General features: G+C 38.8%; 2 protein-coding genes across 3 annotated transcripts; one reads left to right on the top strand and one right to left on the bottom strand.

Moving 5' to 3' along the window:
* Window positions 1-118: 118 nt before the first annotated feature.
* On the top strand, window positions 119-6,295 carry LOC129177997 (hypermethylated in cancer 2 protein-like). Its single transcript, XM_054769611.1, has 2 exons — window positions 119-1,871; window positions 4,193-6,295. Exons 1-2 carry the CDS (start codon window positions 1,684-1,686, stop codon window positions 5,223-5,225), a joined length of 1,221 nt encoding a protein of 406 aa, XP_054625586.1. The 5' UTR covers window positions 119-1,683; the 3' UTR covers window positions 5,226-6,295.
* Window positions 6,296-6,313: 18 nt separating this feature from the next.
* Window positions 6,314-15,588, bottom strand: si:ch1073-291c23.2 (uncharacterized protein LOC799862 homolog). 2 transcript variants are annotated; one of them, XM_054769612.1, is made up of 8 exons: window positions 15,467-15,588; window positions 13,225-13,347; window positions 12,981-13,097; window positions 12,854-12,910; window positions 12,604-12,771; window positions 10,640-10,753; window positions 10,493-10,561; window positions 6,314-7,382 (listed from the first exon to the last, which is right to left on the bottom strand). In XM_054769612.1, exons 2-7 carry the CDS (start codon window positions 13,345-13,347, stop codon window positions 10,514-10,516), a joined length of 627 nt encoding a protein of 208 aa, XP_054625587.1. In that variant the 5' UTR covers window positions 15,467-15,588; the 3' UTR covers window positions 6,314-7,382; window positions 10,493-10,513. The 2 variants fall into 2 exon arrangements, with proteins under 2 accessions (XP_054625587.1, XP_054625588.1); XM_054769613.1 differs by lacking the exon at window positions 6,314-7,382 and adding an exon at window positions 7,400-9,557.
* Window positions 15,589-17,714: the final 2,126 nt, after the last annotated feature.

The following is a 17,714-nucleotide window of genomic DNA, read 5'->3' as shown; positions in this document are numbered from 1 at the left end:
GTTGTCAGTTCATTTTAATTCATTGTACGTGTATAGGACCATGCTTCCTGCACATTTCATACAGAGTAGACCTAGGACCACAAACACAGTATGCACTCTTACCTGTATTTCCTCAAATAGTGGCCTCCGCATTAATAGATACTGTGTCCCAATTAATCACCAGGTGCATTGGGCACTTCAGTGAATAAATAAATGCCACACCACAAATACACAGCTGTTTTTTCCCCCTTATGAAAAAAACAGGTGATGCCAATAGATTTTTAAAATTTGGTGATGGTGATTATCATTACTATGATTGATACCACAACACACGTGGGGTCTGTAAAGCTGAAGTTTACTGTGGACATTTAAGTGCTATTGCAGTTTGGGGACTGGGAAAACACAAATGCACTTTGCACAATATAAGGAAATACAATGTTTAAAGATAGATAGATTTATTAGTTTTTTAGGTAGGGGTGTAAATGTGGTGTCAATCAAGGACAGGCACAAAATGACTTATTGACACACAGGATTACAGTCTTAATAAATTCTATTACAATTTTGTAATTCACTGTAATTTGGAGAAAATGAGTTCATGCCAATCACAAAATCATGCCAAAACTATAAATGCATGGATTTAGAAGACCACAATGTATCCTACACGGCATTCTCCTATTATAGTTGATTGTGTGGTGTGTGGCGTAAAAGTTGTTAAACTAAACAATCAGGTTGCAATCACAGCTCATCCCATATGATGTGCACGTCTTTTCAATGACATTGACGCCATGATCCAAACGGAAGAAAGAGATGCCATTTTGGCCGATGTGGAGATCTCCAATAATGAGACTCCATACACGACTATGAAGTGTGCTGTCTTTGGCAGACGTGGTAGACGTGGCAGACAGGTCTGTGAATCAGGTGTACCTAATACGCTGTCACATTGTTTTCCAGGCAGATATCTTACCACCAATTACACACACTGGGCATGACTTTAGGGAGTCTATGTTTGCTAATGCATGATAGTTCTGTATTTCCATTGGTCAGATGCCACGGAAAGTGTACTTGTGGTCCGTAAAGAGTAGGACTGAATGTTACTACCGTAATAGCAGAGCACTGTGTGGATTAAGAGGCGTGACAAGCACGTGTTGTGTAGGGGTGGAGAGAGGACTTGCCATGGGGATTTTCAAGATTTTTCTTTGTAGATTTTAAACAGAATAGATGTTCCCGTGTGTGTGTGTGTGTGTACTGTATATGTTAAAACCATGCTGCAGTGATTGTCCCTCAATCAACACACAAACTTCCTGTGTCTAACACATGTACAGTAGCTCTGTCTGCCACAAGTCTATGCCCGGTGCTTGGCACCAGTAGTGGACTCTCCAAATTGGGCCATAGAGACTGTGACACTTGAGGCCAGCTCTCCCTATAAGCACCTGTTCCTCCACGTCACATCAAGGTTCCAATACGAAATTGTGTGTGATGGTTTTCCAAGGGGGACCATTTGCGTAGCTAGTGCAGTGACTATATATTCTCCATGATGGTTCGTACCTCCATTCAAGTGCAGGCAAGAACTGACTGTGCACACACAGGTATTCTGCTGTTCTTCCAGATTAACATGAAGGTAAGAGAAATACCTTTTTTTTGTTGTTGTTTTTTTTTAAGCAATAATTTTTCACCGTTTTCTACTTGTATTTATGCTTATGTCTTATGGTGCTCATTCAGCACAGTGCTTTGTTTAATTCTATACACTATTCTCTTTCTGTGTGCATGAAGGGCATCAGTAGCCATGCGTCTTCACTGTTGGCACGTCTGAACCACCAACGACAACAAGCTCACTTGTGTGACTGTGTGCTCAGACAGAGACAGGAGCCAGGCCAACTCTACCCAGCACACAAGTAAGTAATATCACTAATAAGTGCTAATAATAATAATAATACATCTTTTAAATGTTGAATTAAATTAGACGCGCAGTAACATTAGTTTTACATGTATCACATACAGTACATGCAAGTGCAGTCAGGTGACTCACACTTGGCTGAATAGAGTGTACTACTTGCTACATATAGTAACTAAAACAATGGTTGAAAACACTTGTAGTGTGAGACGTCTTCTGATAAAGTAGTAATATTACGAGAGAAAAAAGTAGTAATGTTGCAAGAGTAATAGTAATAAAGAAGAATACAGTCTAATATTCAGTATAGGGCAAGAAAAAAGAAAGGAAGAGAAAATATGGAGTTATGGATATAAAGTCAATTTTATAAAGAAAAGATGTAAAGGTGACAGTAAAATACGTCTGTGTAGGCTCTCAGTCGTGCAGGAGTTGTCCATCGAGGGAAAGGCTTCTTGAGACGTCATCTGTACTTCTGTGAAGAAGGTGTCGGATGTTTCGCTCCTCATCCGAAGAGCTTCGTCAGCGAACTAACAAGTGCTGGTAGCCTAGGCCTTAAATACAGTAAGAGTGAGCGGAATTGGTGTGCCAACACCCTCCTCCTATTGGTTCCTTACACTAAGCCTGGGACTTCACTTTTCACATCGGTCCCCACCTCAGCAGTACTCTCGGTGGTGAGGAAGAGACTGCTCGAGGACTCAACTCTGCATCGGAGAACAAAACTTAGTGCTGACCACATCTGCCAATTATTGGAAATTTGCCTTAACACTACATATTTTCAGTTTAGAGGGAAATTTAACAGACAAATTCATGGTTGTGCTATGGGCTCACCAGTCTCACCCATAGTGGCGAATCTGTACATGGAAGAGATGGAGAAACAGGCTCTCACATCCTTCTCAGGGACAAAACCAAGGCACTGGTTTAGGTCTTTAGAAAGGCCACACACACTGACCAATACCTGCTTTTTGAATCTAACCATCCACTACAACATAAACTAGGGGTTATTAGGACCCTCCAACATAGAGCGGAACAAATACCAACTAGTGCTGAGGGAAAGAAAAAGGAGACACAACATGTCCAGAGAGCGCTCTCAACCTGTGGGCACCCGCGGTGGGCTTTTAACAAATGTCAAAAGAAGAGAGTAGGGAAAGAAACCCAGAAGCCCACAGAAGCAAAAAGGAGAGGAGTGGTAGTCCCTTATGTAGCGGAGGTCTCCGAAAAACTCCAGAGGATCTTATGGCAACACAAAATTCCTACATATTTCAAACCAGTAAATACCCTGAGACAAAAATTGGTGCATCCTAAAGAGAAGGCTCCAAACCAAAAACAGAGCAATGTGGTCTATTCCATCCACTGTAAAGATGAGGAATGCAAAGAGCACTACATTGGGGAAACTAAGCAAATGCTCCAAAAAAGGCTTTATCAACATTGCAGGGACAATTCTAGTGGGCCTCAATCAGCAGTACATCTACACCTTAAAGCAACCAATCACTCTTTTGAGGACAGCGAGGTAAAGATTTTGGCCAAAGAAAACAGATGGTTTGAAAGAGGAGTAAAGGAAGCTATATTTGTCAAACAACAGAACCCATCATTGAATCGGAATGGTGGTTTGAGGTTTAATTTGGACCCTGTGTTCAGCAGGTTACTGAGACCAAAACCCACAGCTCATAGTCTTGCAAATGAGGTGGAGCCAGGGCCGAGTCAGAACAATAGATGCTAACGAGCCAGTATCAGAGTCGTTCATACCCAACTACAGGGAGCTACACTTCCCTTTGATCGGAGTTGCTAATGGCAGGAGAGGATTATACCACAACTCCGCCCAGGCTTAGTGTAAGGAACCAATAGGAGAAGGGTGTTGGCACACCAATTCCGCCCACTCTTACTGTATTTAAGGCCTAGGCTACCAGCACTTGTTAGTTCGCTGACGAAGCTCTTCGGATGAGGAGCGAAACGTCCGACACCTTCTTCACAGAAGTACAGATGACGTCTCAAGAAGCCTTTCCCTCGAGTGACAATAAAATAGTTATTTTTTCTGGGGTTTTTTTTAAAGTAGAAAGTTGAATACAGTACAAGAAAAAAGTTGTACTTAATCCTACCCGTGGAAGATGGATGGTATACTATTTCAAGAAACAGGTTTCAAAGTTGTAAGAAAAAAAAAAAATTTTAATGTTGAAATAAAGTTAAATTTAAAAAAATAATAATGTCATGTTGAAAGAATAAAATGGTAATATTTTGAGAAAAAGGTTTTAAAGATAATAACGTAATATTAGATGACAGACTAAAATTCTAACATTTGGAATAAAAATATCTGCATCACTCTCCCGTCAGGTGTGTTCTGGCCGCCTCCAGTCCGGTTTTAGATGCTATGCTGTCCTCTACTGGTTCTTTACTAGAACTGCAGGATCCTTGCCTGGCTGACTTTGTCCTGCCGCTGGTTTTGGACTACATTTACACTGGGGCTCTTCCTATCACTCTGAGTTGGCAACAGAATGACAGTCTACTTGCTGCTGCACGCCTCTTAGAGATGGCGGACCTGCAGGAGGTTCTAATGAACAGTCCACAAGTGGGAATGGATGATGTAACGAGACTCCCTGAAGACCCTTTTGTGACTTGTGGAAGTCATGATGATGACGATGATTCAGTGTGCATCCCTAGGTTGTGTGGAATTGATGGCGGACCACGAATGCTTTATTCTTTGTCCAGTCAAGAAGAGCTAGTGAGGAAAGAGTGTATGACCAATATGGACCACAGTCCTCCTTCATCCTCCACTCACTGCTGTGAGTCGGTCATACGTCACATCAGCAGAGCCACTACATCCCCCAGAAGAACTGTGGAGCTACCTCCTGCATGTGAAACTGCGGAGAAGTCATATCACTGCCTGTCTCCACACAGGGACGCGCAGGTCCCACACGACTTGGGCCTTCATCGTGTCTCTTCCAGTCATTCAGAGCGGTCCAGCGATGAAGAGGAGGACGTTGGCAGCAAACCTGCCAAGATGCTGGTGCAAGAACAGGAGCATGTTGATGAAGAAGCTGCACTAAGACACAATGATAAGTGTCCTGTGGTGAACACAGAGGCGCACCAAAATCCCAGTGTGTCACGTGACCAGGTTCAAGCATCTTCTTCTACATTTGGACCAGGCGGTCGTCCATTCCAGTGCTTCCTGTGCACACGCTCCTTCAGCCAGCGAGGCACCTTGAACAGACACATGCGCTCTCACCTCGGGGTGCGACCTTTCCGCTGCCCCCGCTGCCCTATGACCTTTTCGCGCCAGTACCGCGTCACGGAGCATATGCGTGTGCACGAGCGCTGCAGTGACGTCAGGGATGGCTTGAGAAATCCACCCGTCTCTTTGATTTGAGGTAGCTCAATGGAGGCTATCTGGACCTTGATGCCTTTCCGTCCTGCTCGTCACATTGTATGCAGAATTAATCACACAACGCAAACAAATTATTCAGACCGATACCGTAAATGCGCCAATTAACCACCAAGTCTCCTTTAGTTGTCCACAAAAAGCCAGGGTCTCTAATTAGCATTGCTATTAACAGCTGTGGCTGTAGGTGACCCCCACAAGACAACAGTAAGTGCATTTGAAGTATCACGAGTGGTCATCGTCCACCAGCTTTATCTAGCTCTGCGTGTGCTTTAAAATGTTGGCTGCACTACTCAGCTGTTAGTGTGAAACTCATGCATGTTACACTTGATTGACTTCATTGCCGCTAATGAACTCATTAGCGGCATTAATGCTGGGTGAGCGGTTTGCTCCTTATTGCTATTACAACATTGGTTCTATTGCTGCTCTGTTGTGCAATATACTGTGGTGTGAAAAAGTGTTTGCCCCCTACCTGACTTGTTATATCTTTTTGCATGTTTGTCACATGTATATGTTTCAGATCATCAAACAAATTTAAATAGTCAGTGACAACACATCTAAACAGAAATGCAGTTTTTAAATGAAACTTTTTATTATTAAGGGAGGGATAACATCCAAACCTACATGGCCTTGTATGAAAAAGTGATTGCTTCCTAAACCTAATAACTGGTTGGGCCACCCTTAGCAGCAACAACTGCAATCAAGCATTTAAGATAACTTGCAGTGAGTCTCAGACATGACTCTCACTCATCTTTGCAGAATTGTTGTAATTCAGCCACATTAGAGGGTTTTCCAGCATGAAGCGCCTTTTTAAGTTCATTCCACAGCATCTCAGTAAGATTGAGATCAGGACTGATGATTGGATGATTGTCCTACTGCAGGACCCAAGTTCATCTCAGCTTGAGGTCACAAACAGATTCTCCTTCAGGATTTGGTGGTAAACAGAATATTTCATGGTTCCAAATATCACAGGAAGTCTTCCAGACCCTGAAGCAGCAAAACAGCCTCAGACCATCACACTACCACCACCATATTTTACTGTTGGTATGTTATTTTTCTGAAATGCGGCATGATTTTATGCTCCATGTAATGAACACACACCTTCCAGAAAGTTCAACTTTTGTCTCGTCAGACCAGTATTTTCAACAAAGGTTTTGCGGATCATCAAGATGATGTGAATGAGATATTTTCTGTGCAAAAAATACTTTCTGAGAAAAAAATAACTTTACTTTTACTAAATATCTGCCCCTTTGCGATGCCGTGAATGTGCAGTGATCCACTGTAAACACCCCAGCTGCTTTATTATTTATATTACAGCAGTTCCAGTAGCTCGATAGATTCCTTCGAACACGCGTAATGGCGAGAAAACAGGAAGATGTTTCCAGAGCAATACTAAAAAATGATTTACAGTATATAACTGATACCATTACTCATATTGCTCATATTGTACTGAGCAGCCAGATCCTTTCCTATGTCGCGATGAGGTCCATTTGCGCTCCTATGGTTATCATCACACTTTAACTGTTGTGGTGACATCACAAATCCCCACAAAAAAGCACAGTTATTTGAAACTGTACACTGTACAGTATGTAGAAATTCTGTAGAAACTTCAGTTTTAATTCGTTTGGGACCCATGGGGGAAGTGAAAGGATCCATGGTTCCAGGTTGTGGAATAAATGACGCAGCACTAGTAAAATGAATTTCCATTGTTTATTATGAAACTCAGTGTTTATTTACATTTGAATACCAAAAGTGGTGTTCCTATACAGCATACATAGTATATATTTAATGTTTATACAGGATTTTGCAGGGTAATACCGTGCTTAACTTTTAGATCGGATTTCATCCTACATTGTCAGAGAACACATGGCTTGTACAGGTTATGATATTATTATCGGCTTATATTATATTATCAGACAGAAAATGCCCTGTCTCTACACAGAGGTATTTAATGCAGTTCCTCTAACATGTGCCATCAATGTGTCCTGCAGTGATGAGTCCATCCCAAAACCATCCCTTTTAAGTAGGATAGTATGACCCATGTTAAGCATTCATCCATTTTCGACTACTTATCCTGTTCAGGCTCCCGGGTGAACTGGCACCTACCCCAGCTGACTTTGTGTGGGAGGCAGAGTACACCCTGGACTGGACATCAACATAGAGGAAATAAAAAAATAGAGAATTTTTATTCAGAAATTGTTTTGCTTTTTTGCCAGGCTCATACAGTATAAAGTCATGGAAAAAATGATGAGACCACCCTTGTTTCTTCAGTTTCCTGTTCTTTTTAATGCTTGATACAACTAAAGGTACCTTTGTTTGGATAAATATAACAATGACAGCAAAAATAGCTCACAAGGGTTACATTTTTTGGCAGTACAATGCTATAGCTATTCATGTAAGAACTTAAGTGATTTAGGTTATCAAGAAAACCATGGAAGTTGCTAGATATCAGCTCTTAAATTAAAATCTCATGAGCTATATTTGTTATAATATTTGTCCAAACAGATGTACCTTTAGTTGTACCAGGCATTAAAATGGATCAATAAACTGAAGAAACAAGGCTGGTCTAATCATTTTTTCCATGACTGTACAGGGGTGTGAAAAAGTGTTTGCCATTTGATAATTTTTTTTTTTTTTGTGTGTCACACTTAAATGTTTCAGATCATCAAACAAATTTAAATATTAGTCAGTGACAACGGAACAAAAATGCAGGTTTTAAATGAAACTTTTCATGATTAAGAGAGCAAAAAAAACGCCCTGTGTGGAAGAAGAGATTGCCTCCCCCTTTGGCGTATAAACATAATATATACTATGTATGCTGTATAGAAATAAAGTAATTGAAATCTATCAGTCTGGAAAAGGTTCTAAAGCCATTTATAAAGCTTTGGGACTCCAGCAAACCACAGTGAGAGCCATTATCCAGAAATAGCGAATACATGGAACAGTGGTGAACCTTTCCAGGACTGGCCGGCCAACCAAAATTACCCTAAGAGCGCAGCGACCCGGGGCGGATCTAGCGTTCTTGAAAAGGGGGGGTGTGGCGCTGGAAATGGAGTGTGGGGGTGTGGGGGCCCTTCCCCCAGAAAAATTTTTAAAATTAGACCTCATTTCCTGCAATCTGGTGATATCTGAGGCCAATTTTATGTCCTTAATTTCAAGACTTTGTTGTTATTTTTATCCTTGGAATATATAGTTTAAGCCAAAACATTCTATTTATAGAATTACCGGTACTAGGAGAAACCCATTTTAGCTCAATTTCCTGAAATATTTTCCAATTTGAAGCAGCTGTAAATTCTGAGGATTTGAGTATAATTTTATGTCACTGGGGATCGCTTTTCTGGTTAATTTTCATTGAGAATAGACAACAGTTTTCCTTATAGTCATGATGCCAGAACCTTTATTTTGCACCTCCACCTGAATAGCCATGTACAGCACACGTTCAATGTCCAATGTAAATGATCAGCCTGACAGTGGGTTCAGGAATAGCATGCGTCTCGGTTGCATTCTGGCATATGCGTCCACCACGCGCCTATAATTCAGAACATGTACCTTCACTGGGACTGGGTGACTGGAATCCAGGATGGTTTACCATTTTATTAGCTTTTATTGTGGCAAAAAAAATCGTGGGTGCCTCAAAACAGGTGGGGTGTACACCCCCTTAAGGTCAGTGTTCATGATTCCACCATAAAAAAGACATTGGGCAAAAACGGCCTACATGGCAGAGTTCCAAGGCCAAAACCACTGCTGAACAAAAAGAACATTAAGGCTCGTCTCAATTTTGCCAGAAAACATCTTGATGATCCCCAACACCTTTGTGAAAATACCCTGCGGTCTGACAAGACAATAGTTGAACTTTTTGGAAGGTGTGTGTCCCATTACATCTGGCGTAAAAGTAATGCTGTACTTCAGAAAAAGAAAGTCATACCAACGGTAAAATATGGTGGCGGTAGTGTGATGGTCTGGGGCTGTTTTGCTGCTTCAGGACCTGGAAGACTTGCTGTGATAAATGGAACCATGCACTCTGCTGCCTACCAAAAAATCCTGAAGGAGAATGTCTGGCCATCTGATCGTGACCTCAAGCTGAAACCAAAAAGGGTTCTGCAGTAGGACAATGATCCAAAACACCAGCAAGTCCACCTCTGAATGGCTGAAGAAAAACAAAATGAAGACTTTGGAGTGGCCTTATCAAAGTCCTGACCTGAATCCTATTTAGATGTTGTAGGATGACCTTAAAAAGGCGCTTCATGCTGGAAAACCCTTCAATGTGGCTGAATTACAACAATTCTGCAAAGATGAGTGGGCCAAAATTCCTCCACAGTGCTGTAAGAGATTCATTGGAAGTTATCGCAAACACTTGATTGCAGTTGTTGCTGCTAAGGGTGGCCCAACCAGTTATTAGGTTTGGGGGGCAAACACCTTTTCACACAGGGCCATGTAGGTTTGGATTTTTTTTCTTCTGTAATAATAAAAAGTTTAATTTAAAAGCTGTATTTTGTATTGTGTGACAAACATGTAAAAGAAATCAGGAACGGGGCAAACACGTTTTCACACCACTGCAACTTTTTTCAAAGACCCCTTTCTTTTCTTTTCTTTTCTAAATGTTGTCATTATTTAATTTTGCCACACTAAAACTATAACCACATAAAAAATATAAAATAGTTGTTTTTTAATATGGTTTTATATAGGCATTATTCTTTTTTTTTTTTTTTTTTACAAATATATAAAATTACAAAGATATTTATAATTTTCTGACACTCGGTTTTATAATTGTGGACCCTTTTTTAAATACATAAATAAATAATTTAGTGTATTTACTGTAATTATGTAATTGTTGGCTGAAAAAAAAGTCGCTTTTCATATGATTTTACATAAGCATTATTTTTATTATGTTTTAAAATGTATAAAATGTGTCTTGCCACTCAGTATTTTTATTTTTTTACGTACTGTGGTGAATTAATAATCTTTGCCACTGATATAACAATGAAATGTTAGCCTGTTAAAATGGTTTTATATAGTATAAAAAAACAATCGTGACTTATTCTAATTGTATTATTTGCATTGTCATGAAGCCAAATGGAAAAATAAAACAATAGATTTGTAATATTCTTCTTTTCCGTAGAATATTTACTGACAATAAGATTTGACCTTTATATGACTTCATGTAGGTGAATGGGAAAGTGAAATAGTACATTTTTAACATGACTTTTGCTCGTACAGTTTAAACCCAGCACTGCAGTAGTAAGTCTCGTACTCACTAAGATGGACTCTCCATGATGTTATTGAGCAGGTGTTTCAGTGGTTGTTGTCGACACCACCACAGTGGCCTGAGTGGAGGAGAAACACCGTTATCGATTGCTTAAATTGTGAGGTAAAGGCAGCCTTGCTAAGTCATGTTTGTGTACCTGACTCTTTGTAGAACGCAGAGCAGCTCCAGCCAGCACTGACATCACCACTAAAATAATAGTGCCGACAAAAGTATAGAACACAAAGACTGCTTCTGTTGTCAATCCGAGGGCCTGCAAATAGACACAAAAAGTGTGATTATTAGGTATTGTTTGACACTGTCGGAGAGGTCTTAATACTTGTCTTGGTGGTAGTTTGCATATACACGTGTACCTAATGTTGTGGCCTGTAATTGTATTTGGGGCTTTTCAATTTTTTTAAATAATAAAATGATATATCATAGAATTATATTATATTATATTATATTATATTATATTATATTATATTACAACAGACAATTATTGCTTTATAGTAGAAAAATAATTAAAAAATAATTTCCAGGTTGTTTTATTTTGAAAAGTGTCCGGATTCTCTCTGTTACATCCGTCTCACTTGACGCATGTCCATTGTGCGTGTGCTAACTTTCTCTCGCCGAACAGATGGACTACTACTGTATTTTTAGCATTTTTCTTTCACCTTATATTTGGTCTCAAATGCTGATACTATGTGGGAATGCATAAAGGTAAGTTTTGATGACTTATTGAGTGCTAATGTGCACATTTGTCTCAAGTGAATTCATGCTAGCGCACTGCCTTTTATGACACACGTCAAAAAGCGATGTAATAATCTCTCTGGAAAAACTCGAGGCTTGAACTGGTGGATGGTGGGTCGGCATTCAGATGTTGTTCATGTCTTCGTTTCACACAATACATAATAAATAAGATGAATTAGATCGCTATAATGTACGAACCGCCCCCATATATATATGTATATATATATATATATATATATATATATATATATATACACACACACACACACACACACACACATTGGAATTAGTTACCTACACATGTGTGTATTCTAAATAAAATGCGCAATGTGGCTCCAATTCCATCTGTCCACTGATCGTCTTACATTATCATTCATAAATAGTGAGTACCTCCACATTTTACACTTTTATTTTTTTTCACTTTTAATTTTACACTAAATGTGTTTAATAAGTGTGTGAGGCATATTTAGGGCTTAAACCTGGATTGTGCATCTAGCTTGTTATCGTCCATCAGTGGTGAACAATGGCAAATGAAGAGAGATGGTTCTGAAGCTGAATCTAATAACTTTATCAGTCATGTTCATTGCAAAATTTTTATCTGAAATTGTATGAGAATGTAAAAAAAAATAGACATTTTAATGGGGTGTATCAATCACTTGTGGGTTTTCAGCATTCGCTGGTAGGCACAGATTGTAACCCCCACAAAAAGACGATCTCTATAACATGATAGAATTAAAATGTCTTAGTTTTTAATTAATGTATTACTTTTTTTTATACAATCTTTAAGTTTTGCCACTGTATATATATCATTATAAAATTACAATATTTAAAAACATTACAGATTATTTTATTACATTGCAACACCATTCATTTGTAATGTAATCATATTTATCCTAATTTATTTTTCATTATATTTTGCACTGTTTTATTTGTATTAATTTCATTATTACACCTGGATTTAAACTCTCGGTCCTACTGAGACAACTGCAAATGCTAACAATAAAATGTTTTATTTCATTTTTTCCTCTATTTATATATAATTATATTAACTTCATGACAATTATATATCATTATATACACCTTATTATATTTAGTAGTACGTAAGACCATTTTATGCATTTATTTTTCCCCAAATATAGAATTATAAGTGTAATTCGTTCACATTGTATTATTTTATGATCATAGCGCTATACGGTGGTTTGCTGTAATTTCTTACATAACAAATGACTATTGGAGTACATTCATGTATTTTTTTTAATGATACATCATAAATGATCAGACAGTGTACTGAGTGTGTGTATAGTTCGATGTCACCTGAACGCTAAAACCCTACAAGCGCCTTCTATGCTAAAATATTAGTCGTGTGATTACTTCAGCCTGAGACCCCCATGTGTCTTCCTCAATGCCAGTCATGTTGTCAAGGTCAAAGACCTCAAAGTCCCTTCGATAGTGATGGTGGTCCATGTTGGTAAGGAGAATAAATATCATCCAGAAAGCGGCCACGATGGTCACAATGCCAAGCGCCAGGGATGCTGTCACCTCAAGATAGAAAAAGATGGACGAGATGAATCCTCTACCCTTAAAACAAACACTGCTTCCAAATGCTGCTCAATAGTCTTACAGTTTTCTTGGTTGGGTTGTGCTCTGTGATAATATACAGAATGCCACATACGATGAACTGCAAGGACAAAACAAGGACATAACGTGTCACTGAAATGTTCAGGAAGGCACAAATTGTGTGACCTCACCTGTATTCCAACTATGTACCCCAGTGGGGAGAGTCTCCATAAATGGTGAGCAGGATGATCTTGTGCCATAATAATGGATGTAATGAAGAAAGATACTCCCAAAACCAGCACAACAACCTGCAATTTACAGGTAAAGCCAGCAGTGAGCAATAAAGCAACAGCAGGTAATAATCTGACCTTCAAATAAAAAAATCATGATGATGAATCAACGATTGTGATCAGGTTTGGCTGTGTGATGTCTCACTCCAACACTCTGAGGTTGAGCCTTCATGAAGCGATGTAGAGGTTTACGTCCTCCCACTTTGGTGGCCTGAAGAGACCCATTGTTCCCACTCGGAGGACTCGCTGAGAGGAGCTCCACCGACATCTTCAAAACATGAACACGTGTGTATTGTGACTCACTTGTCAAAACATATTCTGACAAATGACATCTTCACAAATAAACTGGAGGATTTCCCAAACATAGCCCAAGCTCGAAGCCTGGGGTGTCCAAAGTGCGGCTCGGGGGCCATTTGCGGCCCGCGGCTGTGATTTTATCAGCCCGCAGCACGGTCTAAAAATGTAATTTAACGAGGAAGCTTAAAAAAAAAAAACAGCAGCAAAAATGGGAAAACCAGATTAAAGTCAAAATATTAAGAAAAGAGTTGTAATCTAGCAAGGAAAAAAAGACATAATTACACAAGAATAACAGCATGAAGTTGAAATATTAAAGATCTTTTTATTATTAAGTCAAAAACGATGAATAAAGTTGTCTTTTTTGAAACTTAGGATGGGGGAAAATGTATAACGTGGGAATAAAGTCAAAATAGTAGGAAATTAGAAAATATGAGAGAAGAAAGTTGAAATATTTGGAAAATTATACAAAAAACACAATTTTACCAGAGTAAAGTCAAAATATTAAGAGAAAAAAATTGCAATTTTATGAGAATAAACACATGAAATGAGGAAAAATATCATTTTAGTAACAATGTTGAAATAAAGAAAAAATACGTTAATGTTTTAAAAGATATAGAGTTATAATTGCAAGGAGACAATTGAATGAAATAGTTGGAAGATTAAAAAAACAAGAAATGGAAAAAACAGCTGTAATTTTACGGGAATAAAGTCAAAGAAAAAAGTAATCATCGAATGAAGAACAAAAGTCGCAATTTCACAAGAATAAAGTCATATTATTATGGAAAAAAAACGTCATTATTAGCAGCATTTCACCCATATTACAAGGCTTTTTCTCGAGCTACGTATAGCTTCTTAGCACCTTGCATCCTTTCATTTTCCAGTATGTGGCCCGCGCTGGAAAAAGTTTGGACACCCCTGGTTTAGAGCAAACTAATGTTTAAACTTGTTTGATGATCTGAAACATTTGTGTGTGACAAACAAAAAAGTAACAAATCGGACCAAGACTTTTTCTCACCACTGTACATGGGTTGGTCTACAAAATGGAAAATATCAAAGTGGCCCCCATTTCATTTGATTTTGCCATATGCGGCCCTCGCCAGGAAAAGTTGGGACACAAGTTTATTCTCATAAAATTGCAACCTTTTTCTCATTAGAAAACTATTTTTTTCTTTTAATATTTTGACTTTACTCTGGTAAAATGGTAACATTTTGTGTTTTTTCTGTAATTTCCCAAATATTTCAACTTTCTTCTTGCGTATTTTCTAACTTCCTAATATTTTGACTTTATTCCCACGTTATAAATTTTCCCCCAACCTAAGTATAAAAAATGACAACTTAAAAAAATATTTAATATTTCAACTTCATGCTGTTATTCTTGTGAAATTATTTTTTTCCTTGCTAGATTACAACTCTTTTCTTAATATTTTGACTTGTATTTTGGTTTTCCCATTTTTGCTGCTGTTTTTTTTTTTTTAAAGTTTCCTCATTAAATTAAATTTTTTAGATGGTGCTGCGGGCCGATAAAATCACAGCCGCGGGCCGCACTTTGGACACCCCTGCAGTCTAAACCAAACCCTAACCCCAATCCTAGCGCTAACCCTAACAGCGGGCAGTGCGTTTGAGACCCCTGCCCTAATGGGTTAAAAGTTGTCCATTTTAAAGTACATTTTGTCTAGATTTGTCACACAGAAATGGAAAAAAAAACATTTCCAGGAACGTAGAGTCGGTATTGTGTAACTATGTCCACATCACTAAAGCATTCGGGCATGTTTCTAAAGTAGAACTACATCTCCCGTCAGGCTTTGGGAGGTCGCGGCGAACGCTCAACACTCACAAAACACACAGCAAGAAGAACACGTCTACTTCGACATTTGAAGTCAACTTGGGTGAAAGCTTCCACGTTTAGTGGTAAACGTGGCTGATGCCACAACATTTTGCGTGCAGCCGTTTGACCACATGCGAAAAGAAAAGAACTTTTGCCAACATTTAGGTGGAAAATAGCAACAACAAAAAAAAGTCAACAAAGCAGTGCAGTGTAAACAGACAGCTAAGCTAGACGGCTAAGAAAAAAGAGAGAAGAAGACTCAAACCTTTTTTTCCAGAACAGGACCACCGCAACCTTCCTCTTCTTACAGGGACTCCTCCTCTTCCTTCTCCTCCTCCTCTTCCTCTCCCTCTGCCTCCTTGTTGACATCCCGCGCACTGCTGTGTTCTTAGTGGACGATCAGTTCTTTGGAAACAAAGTCCAGCCCTCCGTCATCACAATCTCTGTAACTCATCTGGGCTTCCACGCAAAATGCATCATGACATCAACCGAGGTGATGTTTGACATCAAATTGTTTGTTTCCTTCAACTGAGAAGCTGTCATGTGTTCCTAAAAAGAAGTGTTGGCTCACTAAGGAATGTCATGAAGTCATGTACGTAAGAAGGATAGGAGGGGTAATTGAGTCAAGATGTCCACTAATAAGTCACTCTCTTTTGTCTTTTTGTTCATGATCGAAGTGGAAACTTTCCCTTGTGGAAAGTATTACAAAGGCGGGAAAAAACATGAGAGTAAATTGTAGAGGAAAATTTATTGATGAAATCACCTTGGTGGAGGTAGGAAGTCCAAAACATTCATCGCAAGCAACCAGGGGGTATTTGCAGCCCACCACTTGTTTTACAACAGCAGCAAAAATGTTTAATGTAATGAGGAAAAGTTGATCATAAGTAACATCAGTACACTTTTCTCACCCATAACAAAAAGACAACATTAACCATTAACAACTCTGTCGGAAATATGTTTACTGTATTTAATGAACAGAAAGATAAGACGGGACAGGATTAATATATATTTGTATGTATTAACAGCTCCAAATGAACTGAATATGTCAATCAAGCCAAAAGATACCACACAAGTCTAAAAATCTATTTTTCTAACACTAGTCTCTTTAATAGCAGCAGAACATTTGAATCGCACTTTAAACCGTGATATTATGAGCAATGAGGGGTTGCGTTCAAAGACATTACGTAATATACGGTGAATTACTTGTTTTCGGTGGATATTCCAGTATACTTGAATGTGGCATATTGTACATCCGAATTAAGAGTTACGAAGTGAGTGATAAGAATATCCCCTTCAGCAATACCAGGGTACATGGTGGTGATAAAGAAAAACACGTTTTTCTTCCTGTTTATTTACACATGCACACAGGCGTTATAAAGCCGTTTTTGTGATGTTCGGAGTGTCCCTGAATGTATCTCGCGTACTTAGTTGTGTGTGAGAATGAGGAAGTGTCGTTCCCACATTGAACGGACTAGAGACGTGTGCGAGTAGGAGATAATATAGTTGGAATTGTACTCCTGTTGGTGTGTTCAGGTCAGAATGAAATTATAAAACAGCGTCCCACTCTGTGTGACTGTGAGGGGACGCTCTACTGTGCTTCTGTCCTGTCATAACAGAGGCGTGCTTGCTCTGGTGCGCATGCGTTAATCACGCTAAAAACTTAATAAATGAAATAAATTGGTTAAAGCGTTAATTTATATAACTTCTTACAAAAGCTACCTGGGCTGGTTTTAGCCTGTATATAAAATTTTACAAAAAAATCAAAATGGCCCCCACGTCTTTTGATGTTTCAGTATGTGGTCCTCAGTGGAAAAACTTTTGGAAATTTTTGGAAATAATGATTTTGGAAATAATGGCACTAGAAATAATCACTTCCAGGGTGAAGCCGTGACTGCCATAAAACCTTTATTAACTGTACAGACAATGCTTTCATTAGCATTTTCACTATCACACAAGCGTAAAAATAAGCTAACCACTGGAATAGCAAAACGTAAAGGCAATATAACTCCGTTTTTAAAGGTGTCAAACTTTATACAAACTTTCAACAAGAGTGTGTTGGAAGTGTGGTCCAAAATCTATAGCCTTGATGATGGAATTTAGACAGTTTAAAAGTGCTTTTAGTAAGCCCTCCTGAGGACACACTGTTTTCTTTTGTACCGTATGTAGCTTTAATGCTAATGAGCTGTGTTTGCCCACACCTGTCTCTGACACAGTGTGTGTATCTGGGTTGCCGGAAGTACAATAATTACCGTATTTGTTTTTGTACAGTCCTTTCATGCATGGCTTTTAGCAAACACAAATAGTGTACAGTAATCCCTTGTTTATCACAGTCATGGTTATGACCGACATAATAAGGTGAAAAACAGTTTTTCTCCCATTCCGTGTGGAAGTGGTAAGGCACAAAAATAACAGTAATAGTAATCGTCGTCATCATAATCATAATAGTACAATGGGTTGCTGTTGTAGCCGTACTCTAGCTAAGAGTCAAATCTGAATCCCCGACGTCGCTTCTT

Source organism: Dunckerocampus dactyliophorus, chromosome 3 (assembly GCF_027744805.1).
Source record: "Dunckerocampus dactyliophorus isolate RoL2022-P2 chromosome 3, RoL_Ddac_1.1, whole genome shotgun sequence".
In the NCBI taxonomy this organism is placed as follows: Eukaryota; Metazoa; Chordata; class Actinopteri; order Syngnathiformes; family Syngnathidae; genus Dunckerocampus; species Dunckerocampus dactyliophorus.
This window is presented reverse-complemented; position numbering and strand designations above follow the sequence as displayed.

Bases quoted from the DNA above. Each gene is read 5' to 3' on its own strand.
- LOC129177997 (XM_054769611.1), top strand. From the start codon at position 1,684: ATGGTGCTCATTCAGCACAGTGCTTTGTTTAATTCTATACACTATTCT. The intron at 1,872-4,192 runs GTAAGTAATATC...CTCTCCCGTCAG, and splicing joins CAACTCTACCCAGCACACAA to GTGTGTTCTGGCCGCCTCCA.
- si:ch1073-291c23.2 (XM_054769612.1), bottom strand. From the start codon at position 13,347: ATGTCGGTGGAGCTCCTCTCAGCGAGTCCTCCGAGTGGGAACAATGGG. The intron at 10,754-12,603 runs GTAATCACACGA...GTCTATTTGCAG, and splicing joins CATGGGGGTCTCAGGCTGAA to GCCCTCGGATTGACAACAGA. The intron at 10,562-10,639 runs GTACACAAACAT...TCCTCCACTCAG, and splicing joins TGCGTTCTACAAAGAGTCAG to GCCACTGTGGTGGTGTCGAC.